A 12,464-nucleotide genomic window follows, 5' to 3' on the forward strand; every position below is an offset into this window, starting at 1 on the left:
TTTTACATCTATTACCTCATTCTCTCCAAATCAATCACAAAGGAATTCCATTACAATAAATTAATGACATGGGTAATTTACAATACATGTAACTGTTGATCAAAGAAATAAATTGATCAGTTGCCTGGCAACATCAAATCTCATTTATCGAATAAAGGACCTAAATGTTCAGATCGGATATTCTTCACATTAGAGAAAAAGCAATTTATTACAAAACAAATATGTTATGATTAATAATACTTCATAAACAATTTGGCATCTTGCAGACTTGAAGTTGCTTGAGAAGTTTTCTTGAAAAAATCCTTGTGGGCAAAGAACCCAAATTTGTTGAAACAGAATTTCAGAAAAGGACTTGGGCGATAAATAATGCTTAATGGGGACTTAACGCAATGGCCTCGGCAGTTGTGGGAAGGCTGTGCTAGAGACATTGCAACCAAACAGCACACCATCTGACTCCCATTCTATGGCTGCCACGAGAAGGCTGCGCTAGAGACATTGCAACCCAACTGCACACCATCTGACTCCCATTCTATGGCTGCCACGAGAAGGCCATGATAGAGACATTGCAACCCAACTGCACACCATCGGACTCCCATTCTGGGGCTGCCACGAGAAGGCTGCGCTAGAGACATTGCAACCCAACTGCACACCATCTGACTCCCATTCTGGGGCTGCCACGAGAAGGCTGTGCTAGAGACATTGCAACCCAACTGCACACCATCTGACTCCCATTCTGGGGCTGCCACGAGAAGGCTGCGCGAGAGACATTGCAACCCAACTGCACACTATCTGACTCCCATTCTATGGCTGCCACGAGAAGGCTGCACTAGAGACATTGCAACCCAACTGCACACCATCTGACTCCCATTCTGGGGCTGCCACGAGAAGGCTGCGCTAGAGACATTGCAACCCAACTGCACACTATCTGACTCCCATTCTGGGGCTGCCACGAGAAGGTTGCGCTAGAGACATTGCAACCCAACTGCACACCATCTGACTCCCATTCTATGGCTGCCACGAGAAGGCTGCGCTAGAGACATTGCAACCCAACTGCACACCATCTGACTCCCATTCTATGGCTGCCACGAGAAGGCCATGATAGAGACATTGCAACCCAACTGCACACCATCTGACTCCCATTCTATGGCTGCCACGAGAAGGCTGCGCTAGAGACATTGCAACCCAACTGCACACCATCTGACTCCCATTCTGGGGCTGCCACGAGAAGGCCATGATAGAGACATTGCAACCCAACTGCACACCATCTGACTCCCATTCTATGGCTGCCACGAGAAGGCCATGCTAGAGACATTGCAACCCAACTGCACACCATCGGACTCCCATTCTGGGGCTGCCACGAGAAGGCTGAGCTAGAGACATTGCAACCCAACTGCACACTATCTGACTCCCATTCTATGGCTGCCACGAGAAGGCTGTGCTAGAGACATTGCAACCCAACTGCACACTATCTGACTCCCATTCTGGGGCTGCCACGAGAAGGCTGCGCTAGAGACATTGCAACCCAACTGCACACCATCGGACTCCCATTCTGGGGCTGCCACGAGAAGGCTGCGCTAGAGACATTGCAACCCAACTGCACACCATCTGACTCCCATTCTGGGGCTGCCATGAGAAGGCTGTGCTAGAGACATTGCAACCCAACTGCACACCATCGGACTCCCATTCTGGGGCTGCCATGAGAAGGCTGTGCTAGAGACATTGCAACCCAACTGCACACCATCTGACTCCCATTCTGGGGCTGCCATGAGAAGGCTGTGCTAGAGACATTGCAACCCAACTGCACACCATCGGACTCCCATTCTATGGCTGCCAGGATTTAAGTCTTAAACAAAAAATGTTTATGATAGGGATGTCACGATTCACAGATTGTACCGATGCATCAGTAGATAATTCTCACTATACGATACGGGATACATGTAAATTTATATCAATATGAAATTGTATTGAAATCGGTATCCATTTGTTCACGCATCGATTGCTTCTTCATTTCGAATCGAAATGTCATATTTTCTGAATTTGACACATACGAAAACTTGTTAGTGTCTGACACTTGTTTGAATAAACAGAATCAACCTTTTCTAATTATTATTATTTTACAAAAGAACACATAATTGTGAATGTGATATGTAATTAAAAAGTTCTAAATTTACGCATAAAAGGTCGGTATTGGTGTATCGAGATACATATCGTATCTTGACCTTAAAATCGAGATACGTATCATATCGTGAGGTATTTGTATCGTGACACCCCTATTTAATGACTTGGAGTTGTAGATCACGGAATAAGATTTTCGTGCACAACCAAAGTGTTCAGTTTGTAAACAGAAACACTCATTTTGCCAATAGGGGATAAAAAAAAGTGTTGCACACTCCACCATTGTCAGCCGATGCAAAGCTCCATGCAGTGATATAGGAATCGCTTATGCACAGTATAGCATGCAGTGTTGCGAATATGCAAATCACTGTTTCGATTGACAACTTTTGACGACTGAATAAACTAGCATATAAGTTTTTTATTGACATTTTTAGTTACCGTAGATAAATTTATTCAAGCAATACGACATTTCGATTTTTGTAGGTGAAAATGAGAGTGTTAATAACAGATAAAACTATTGAAAGATCTACGCGATTTTCAATCGTGCTGATTGAATGTTGATGCGATATCTATCACAACTACTATGCAACTATGCAAGAATATCGCAGAATCGTGGCCAAAGCGACGTGCATTGTGTGTGTACGTGGGGGGGGGCTGCTTGTAGTAGACCGGACTGATGCTGATTTATAGTGCCAGCACACTGAGATACCATACAGCTTTATCCCATTTAATGCTGAGCATCAAGACTGGGTAACAACAAGTAGCATCTTTTAACATCTTTTGGTATGACACGGCCAGGGATCAAACCCCGGACATTTCGGTCCCAGGCAAGAGGCTCTACCACTAGACCACAGAGGCAGTCACCATGATATAAACAACAATAAATTTGGCAGTAGCCATTTTGGTTTTAGTGTGTCCATTGTCACATGATCAGTGAATGGAGCTGAAAGTCCTGTGTGAAACTGAGACAAGGACCCTATGTCATTAGGGTCATAAGCAGTGAGCAAAATAAGTGCTTGCCCGGTAACCTGTGGCTGCTAAATTTGCCTTCGGTCTAAAAAACTGCATTGCAATATATTGTGATACAGGTATCTGTATTACTATACGTCTTGCAATACAATGGGAGTTTAAGTGTTTGACAGTGACTGAAACTGATTGTACATGCAGATTCTAATTTCTACATGTAAACTAACAAAATATTACTCAGTATGGTCAGTTCACACCATTTTGTCGTCAAGGACATACATGTAGGGTAGTTATGAGAAAAATCATTTCCATGTTTTTGCCATTTTGTAATCAATTCTGAAAGTAAACATCATTTGTGAATGAATTTCTGTGTAGATTTTAGGTTTAACAACACAGATAAAAACAAAAACTTATTTTATTTTTTTTACCCAATATACAGGAACAAGGAAATCTTATTGCAATACATATCGTTTAAAAAGCGTATTGCAACATCCTGGTATTAACCTACAGGCCCAGTGATCATCTACTTGGGAGTTATCTCCCCCTGGACAACCTGACACTCACCTCTCTGTGGGTTGCCAATGTCGACAGCCTTTGTGCTGTCATTTTCCTTGCCTTCATCAGAGTCAGACACTATCGCTAGGGAGCTGTCTGTCTTATCTGTTGTTGATGTCACCAGCTGACTGTCAAGGGACCCAGACCGGAATCTGAAATGAGCATGAAACCATAAGACATTCAGAATCTGCAATACACAAGCAAATCCATGGCAACCAACCAAAGAGTTACACATTGAGTATTCTGTATCATTTCAGAATTTACAAACACAACACTTTTGTGGAGGTAGGTACTTGATGGATGGGTCAGTACTGTCAAAATGTACAGTTCAATGAACCAAGTGGAGCACATGGCGTCAAGGTTCTGGAGCTCACCTTTAGCAGCAAACAGTGCATAAAATTCATGTCGTAAATAAAATTGGTTAATGGTAAATATTACTGATTACTGTATTGTTTTCATGCTTTACATTGAGTAATGCACACATTCCATTAGTTTACTTTTATTTGCCTTCCATGAACAATACACATGTGGGCGAATTTGAAATGATTGAAAAGACTTATATTCATTGGAGTTTCAAGTTTTCATATTAATAATAAAACATATGAGTCATGAAGTGGACATATGAGTCAACGCATGCCTTCAAGTTACTATGAATTTCAAAGTTTCATTGACGTTTTTGAACAACACACGATTCAAGTTTCCATTGATTTCAAAGATGACCAGTATTAAAATGAGTCTGACTGGTGTTTCTAGTGCTGCCTGTGCATAAACATACAAAGCTTTGAAACAAGAGGCATGCTACTCCTGTGTCAGTTTCACCAGCTGTTACTGCCAATTCCATTGAAAGCTTTCAGTATCACTGAATCACCCGATAGTGTCAACACTGATTCCAGAGACTACTGCAGATATCCTCACAGTACCATGGCTGAAACTAAGCATCCTTGTCATAACACTAATGTTAAAAGTCAAGCATTTATGGTGTTTCCAGAATCCAATACAATAGCATCAGGTATTTATCTAGGATTCAAAACTAAAAGATCCCTTGCTGGCTCATACAATCATTATCATAATTAAAGTAACTTACAAACACTAATTACAATACTGTCAACCAAACCAAATTTTCTATTCTTAATCCTCTTTGTATCAGGTAAAGCATGTTTAGACTATTAGCATGACAAATGTTTTCCGGTCAAATATACAAGCATGGAATTATTATCAGGGTTTGACAAATGTATACTTCAGGGAGCTTACAGAAAAATAACTGGTACCACAGAAGATTTATGACTGAGGTGAGGTGAGGTGAAATAGGGTTAAACATGCGTTGACGATTATGGTACATGGGGGCATGCACATGTCAGTGTGTGTGTGTGTGGCTGCTTGTACTAGTCCGGGTAATGCCTGTTTTATAGTGCAGTTTAACATAGATATCCCACTCTGAAACTGTGAGTAAACTGACTGAGCCGACCAGTCCTTGTTATATCCCATTTAATGCCAAGTGCCATGCAGAATAACAATAAGTACGATTTATGAGCGAGTGAACAAATATTGCTTTATGTCAGATTAACAATTTCGCAGCTTTCACAGTGACAGAAACTTTACAAAACTACAAACAGAATTTAATATTTTCACAATTTTAAAAGTTTCTGTTAGTTGCTGTTTTTATAAAATGTTAGAAGAACTTTTCATATTTTCAACCAGCAAATGGGACAACCTTTTACAATTACTGCCTGCATTTACCGGTGGACCAACATATTTATCGCTCCCTAACTACCACCGAGTTTCTACATGTTCTCATCTGTCTCAAGCATCCATGAACAAAGACAAATGGCTGATTCAATCTTCTGTTGCCCTCAATAGTTGGAATACAGCATGCATAGGCCACTCCTTGATAATGTCAAGGCCACATGTGGCTGAGCAGAGTGGTGTTGTGACATATTCTTTCAAGCTACACTTTAAACACAAGCATGTTGTTGAGTAGTGAGGAATGCATGGGACAATGCACCAGCAATACATCAGCTTAACTTTTTATCACTACATTCCGCATATGATTGATAATAAATTGTTGACCCGGGAAGATCCGGGATGGAACAGGTCTTCAGCAACCCATGCTTGCCGTAAAAGGCGACTATGCTTGTCCTAAGAGGCAACTAACGGGATAGCCGCCTCTTGGGACAAGCATAGTCGCCTTTTACGGCAAGCATGGGTTGCTGAAGACGTATTCTACCCCGGATCTTCACAGTTCCTTTAGTAGTCAGAATCAGATAAGTTGATGACTACTCAGGTCCTCAGGAACAAAATAGAAATATTTCCCCAAACATACAAAGTGTAACATTGTTCATTTCACACCCATACATTTCCTACATGATTGTTGTGTACACCCAAGCCAGCAATATGCAAGCAATATCACAGCAACATACATAAATAAGTCTTGGCCTGACAAACCATTGACTGACAGCTTGGGCAGTATTCCATTTCCTTGAAATAGTCTCACAGAAAACACAAATTGCTATGAATCAGAGGAAAAGCAAATACAATATTTATAATGATAACTAGGATGTTGTTTGAGACGTGCCTCAACTTTAGCACTTCAATCAGCAAGGTCCTTACAAATCCCATAGCAACACCCACCACTTCCTGGAGAAAGAATCAAATGGGTTCCAGGTATGGTGTTATTGGCCAAGTTCCACAATATGCCCTGATGTTTCCATGGCAGCAACACTCAAATGTTTTATCTCTCTCTGATTTCATTGTCCATATTCATTAAAATTCCCTGTCAACAAGGAAGATGGAAGGGCTCAGTATTCCTTTACCATATAATATCACAGGAACTATCAGTGTTCTCATGTTCCTTTGTATTGTTGCCACAGAGCTGCATGCAACCATGGTATCTTTTTTGCAGCCATTCAATTTTCGTGAGTTTCACAGTGACCTCATCCACACTGATACACAAGGAATTTTTAAGTTGATTAGATATTAAACCTTACCTCCTACTGAAAAAGCCACTTCACTTAATTTCATTACAACAAGATGAGTGCAAGATCATTCTGGCTTGTCCCCGAGTCAATAAATATATCAAGAGAAAATGTGACAATTGAATGTTAAAAAGCGTAGAAATCTGATTATTATTTCATTGTGTCTGGACATTTACTTATCTATTTACAAATTTACTTCCCATACAAGATGACATTTACATCCGTCACATCGGATATATTTATAACTATCAAATATTTCAGATAAAACCTTCCTACACATTTTTCATGATGTATGCATGCCCATAAGCAATGACCTACATGATAAGCTCATTCACCTTTGCCCTTAGCTCTCTAAGTACAGGCTGAACAGAATATTAGTAACCTAATTTGTAAGTGTCTTTGCAGTAACCTGTGGTAGTCCAAGTAGTAACCTGTAGCAGTCCATACCATAACATGTAGCAGTCCATACCGTAACCTTTAGCAGTCCATACCATAACCTGTAGTAGTCCATACAGTAACCTGTAGTAGTCCATATAGTAACCTGTAGCAGTCCATACAGTAACCTGTGGTAGTTCATACAGTAACCTGTAGTAGTCCATACAGTAACCTGTAGTAGTCCGTACAGTAACCTGTAGTAGTCCATACAGTAACCTGTTGTAGTCCATACAGTAACCTGTAGTATCCATACCATAACATGTAGTAGTCCATACAGTAACCTGTAGTAGTCCATACAGTAACCTGTAGTAGTCCATTCAGTAACCTGTAGTAGTCCATACAGTAACCTGTAGTAGTCCATACCGTAACCTGTAGTAGTCCATACAGTAACCTGTAGTAGTCCATACAGTAACCTGTAGTAGTCCATACTGTAACCTGTAGTAGTCCATACAGTAACCTGTAGTAGTCCATTCAGTAACCTGTAGCAGTCCATACAGTAACCTGTAGCAGTCCATACCATAACCTGTAGTAGTCCATACAGTAACCTGTAGTAGTCCATTCAGTAACCTGTAGTAGTCCATACAGTAAGCTGTAGCAGTCCATACAGTAACCTGTAGCAGTCCATACCGTAACCTGTAGTAGTCCATACAGTAACCTGTAGTAGTCCATACAGTAACCTGTAGTAGTCCATTCAGTAACCTGTAGTAGTCCATACAGTAACCTGTAGTAGTCCATACAGTAACCTGTAGTAGTCCATACAGTAAGCTGTAGCAGTCCATACAGTAACCTGTAGCAGTCCATACAGTAACCTGTAGTAGTCTAACAGTAACCAGTAGCAGTCTATACCGTAATCTGTAGTAGTCCATACAGTAACCTGTAGTAGTCCATAGTTGTCGTTAGCACATTGGTATATTCATGGTTACTTTTGTACTTTTGTAACTTTTGTTACTTTTGTTAGGAAACTGTTGGAAATGTCAACCAATCAGCGATTGCAACATGAAGGCTTCTTTCAATCTTGCTATGTTTGATCTTGCAAACAACACAGCGACATACAGAAAATCAAACAACAACATTATGACTTTTTGAGGAGAATCCATTATCTGATTTGAAGACATCAGTTACTAAATGTGATCTGATCGAGGTTGCTTTAAATGTGGGTGAGTGTGACCTGCTGATCACATACAAGGATAACCAGGGACACACACACACACAGAGAGAGGGGTGTTTTGGGGGAATCAACTGTCCATTATACATTGTTATACACAAGAGAAATATGGCACTTCATCCTGTTCAAATTCTTTCTTATTAACTGACAGTCATAATCACTGCATATGTTGAGTTCACACCCAATATTACTCTCAACCTCAAGTGCATCCACTACATACCAGTGTAGTCTCTGCCTCACAAGCACAAACACTGCACACACTAATGGCACAAATTATTGAAAAAGGAAATAAATTTTATTGTAATATTGTGACATATTGATTGTTGACTGCAAATAAAATTAAAATTAAAACCTCCAATTTTGGTATTCACTCTTAAAAATATAATTTGAGAGTTAGGATAACTTTCATAAGAGAACGCCTTAGGGTTTTACACGGACCCTAGCTGTCTGGACTAACTTTTTAACCAGACTAATTTGACTTGCCAGTCTGGCTGGCTGGCTGGCTGGAATGTATCTGAATATTATAAACACAGCAAAGGGATATCATACTCGGAATTCTTCAGTGATATGTTGATCAATGGGAAATTCCCTGCATTTTTTGGTCCTTTTTGTTCTAGTTTCTGCAAATTTGTACAGTTAACAGTTTTCTCTCCTTTAATAGATTGACTTAGCAATTTCAGAAATTTCATATCACAAACACAGCTGAGAGAAGCTCACTCACCCAGTCAGGGGAATCTCATCAGTGGCAAGAGTGTCCGAAAGATGGACAAAATGAGATTTCAAACTTCCTGTCTGATGCCATGCACATTTCTCTGGCCAAGGTACTTCACAATGGATGTCTAGTGGTTCAGACGATTCATACGAAGCATCAGAACTGTCAAGGCTCACCGATCGATGATACTTCATGTCCATTGAGTCACGATGAAATTTGTTCCTTCTTGCTGAAAATTTGCTCGTCATTGAGCTCCATTTATGATGACTGTGCATTTCTAAAGGTTTACCTTTTTCCTTAATCTACATCAATAATTGCATGAAATGAAGAAGGTTACTCATGATCCACACATACCATTGATGACCCGGTCATAGTTACAATATTTGTAATTGTTGCTGTTATTCGACATCATGGTCACATTGAAACAACAGTATACAATGTTGAGTTCAAGAACTAAATACTGTCTATCTTTAAAAAGTTGATAGATCCGGAATGTCTCTTTTCTCAAACTTTTAGAAGAAATATCCAAAATAATTTTTCAAAGTTACTTCTTAAGAAATGACAAGAACATTTTGAATAACATACTAAAGTTCAAAGATATTTTCAAAGTAACACCAATGTAACACTAAAGTAACACTAAAGTCACACAACACTAATGATCATGTGTGTAAACTTAATAGTCTACAACTACAATATGGTTAAAGCACACTGTCTGATTAAGGAGTATCCTAACTATGATGTCTTGCAGTCACATATTCCAACAATGAAATTCACATCCCATGAAATCAAGAAGTGCCACTCCAAAACAGTTGTCTGAGTTTCAATCCCTGATCAAGCTACAACATCCATATGTTGGCTGCACGGTGCACATGTAACCAGAGCCAGGCAGGACTTTCCAAACACCCAATCCAGCCTGCAGACATCTATCCTTCAAACTGCATCACACGTCGCGACCACTGACACCTGTCATGACACCAACTGGCGCAGTTGATTCGACCTGGGGCACAGCGAGCTTCTCCGAAACACCGAACCTCTGAACCTAGCAGGCTACACTCCACAGGCCCGCCTCTACCTCAGCAAACTTATGACATAAACCATTAAAACTGAAAAAAACACTGGGTCTTTCTTTGAAAAGTGGCAATAAACAAAGCTTACCTGAAATGTGGGCAAAATCAACAATAGCCGTGAGCGTTCAACTTGTCCTGTGGTTTAATGACATTATCAGAAGGCCAAGTAGATCATCTTAATGGGTTCTGACAAAACTCAACGGCTCCAATCTGAAGAAATGTACTCATAAATTTGGCGGTGATTTCAATTTTCTTGTTGAATGGGAATTCGAAAGTCAGTGTTAATGTTTAATGGATGAGAGGTCAACAAGGTAAGATTTTTGTTTCTCACATCTTTTTAACAAAGAGAACTGGAGGAAATAGTTAACATTATTATTGAAAATAATCAAATGCAGTAATTTGCTATATATCAGTAAAGCACAACTTTTAGTAGTTGTGATCTTGAAAGGATTTGATTCAAACATTTCGTATGTGTTTCCTACACTCATACAATGGTTATTCTACTATATGACCTCAAAAAGTTGTAGAAATGTTTTTTACAGCCAAATCATTCCTTCTCACAGTAGGTAGGGGAAGTTTAGTAGCCCAGTGGTTAAAGCGTTCGCTCATCACGCAAAAGACCGGGGTCCGATTCCTGACATGGGTACAATGTGTGAAGCCCATATCTGGTGTCCCCCGGCGTGATATTGCTGGAATAATGCTAAAAATGGCGTAAAACAATACTCACTCACTCGCTCTTACAGCAGGTATTAATTATAAAGTGTGTGAGAGAGCTTGGGTTCAATGCTGCTTAGGAATGTTGAATAGTTCTGTATCAGTTACATAGCAGCATATTCTCTGGCAAGCCCATGAGCTTGGGGGAGGTGCTGGTCAAGGATCATGAGGCTGCTTAAAAACATATAAATGTTTCTTGTGCATATTGTTTTCAAGAGTGAGGAAGGCAGCAGGATTTCATTTTGATTTTTAATTGAAAACAGATTTGATGCAGGAAGATCACTTTTCCTTTTTTCCCCACTAAGAATACCAAGAAACTGTGCACAAAAGGAACTCAGCCCTTCAAAGCAATGTCAGTGGACAAGCATTTTAAGTTATGGATAACAGAGTGTGCTTCACTAAACATAGTAAAGCGGGAATTTGAAAATTATTTTTTTATTGACAATAAAATTTATTAATGTGCAGGATAAATTTACACACCAATGCCCAAGAAACATTTCCTTTTTTAGTCTCACACGGTAAAATCTGTATTCAAACTAAGTGGATTCTGGCACAGGTAAGAGATGCAACTCTGGACAGCTAATTGCAGCACTAATTGCCCCCTGGCTCTATGATTTGCAGAAATCATATGACATACTATCTCGGAGATACTCATACTATTTCTGAGATTTCTCTATCTTGAATGAAACAGATAATACCATGACGACAGCTCGTTTGAGTCTGCTCACCTGTTCTAACACACAGACTCAGTACTCATATATGTTCAATTGTTAAAAGACGAAGATGCACTTATTAGGATGCAAATGATTGCGGGCCTCAAGGTTCTTGATGTGTTCAGTGCTTTGTGATCCAAAGACAGTTTTACCACAATCAGATCAATCAAGTGCAGCACAATCAGTGATTTTTGTATGAGGTGTGGGTAAAATTGGGTTAAATGTGTGAGATTTGTTTTTTGTTTGTTTGTTTGCTGTTTAAAGCTGCACTCAGCAATAATCCAGCTATATGTACAGACCAGCGGTCTGTAAAATAATCAGGTGTAGATAGATCAGAGGCTCTATCCACTAGATAGAGCAGAGGCTCTATCCACTACATAGAATCAAGAATCATGAAAAGGCAAACCAGGGTTTCCAACCTTAGTTGCCATCATGGTACTCCTGAGGAATGCAACTCAGCAGAGATTTGTGCCCTTCAGACAATTGGGTCCTCTGCGCCCTGACAGAAGGAAAGAGACACATCTGCGATAACTAGCCCAGAGCAAAGTATGCTTGTGGATCTAAAATTCAGATTTTTTCGAAAAACAACAACATTTCAACATTTAAATTATGACAGCATGACGTCAAACCAACAAGCCTGCCCTATGTTAATATGATGTGCACTGTCTTGGGAAAACAGTCAGTTTGTAGTTATCAATGATATTGAAATAGGGTATAGGCTGCCTGTAGGACAGTTGTGATAATGGTTACTGCTGACATTAAAGAGTGAATGTCATTTGAAAATATTCAGAAACTTCACTCTCCAACTTGAGTTTTATTGCCGTACTCAGACGCACTCTTCAATATGCAGAGGATGCACGGATGTATTCAGCAATATTATGCAGTTTGATTCAGCTGCATGTTGCACTGTTATTTTAGGTTTGGTTGGTTAACACCGTCTTTTGATGAAGCCTCCAACCCATCATCATTCTTATTCATTCCCAGGCCATACAGTCAAGCAAGAATACAAATGCATGGCTGTGTCCTTTATCATGATTATAGGAGAGATAC

General features: G+C 39.9%; 1 protein-coding gene across 4 annotated transcripts in view; it reads right to left on the reverse strand.

The window, feature by feature from the left end:
- Nucleotides 1-12,464, reverse strand: part of LOC139475872 (oxidation resistance protein 1-like) — a 119,623-nt gene that overhangs the window by 64,449 nt on the left and 42,710 nt on the right. For 3 of the 4 annotated variants that reach the window (XM_071259109.1, XM_071259101.1, XM_071259092.1), the window contains exon 2: nt 3,646-3,788. In XM_071259109.1, the coding sequence (XP_071115210.1) occupies nt 3,646-3,788 (143 nt within the window). Of the gene's footprint in view, nt 1-3,645; nt 3,789-8,929; nt 9,196-12,464 lie in introns of those variants that run through there. The other variant, XM_071259085.1, reaches the window with a different exon arrangement.

The sequence above is a fragment of the Haliotis cracherodii genome, unplaced genomic scaffold, assembly GCF_022045235.1.
Source record: "Haliotis cracherodii isolate W230 unplaced genomic scaffold, xgHalCrac1.p SCAF_1, whole genome shotgun sequence".
Classification (NCBI taxonomy): Eukaryota; Metazoa; Mollusca; class Gastropoda; order Lepetellida; family Haliotidae; genus Haliotis; species Haliotis cracherodii.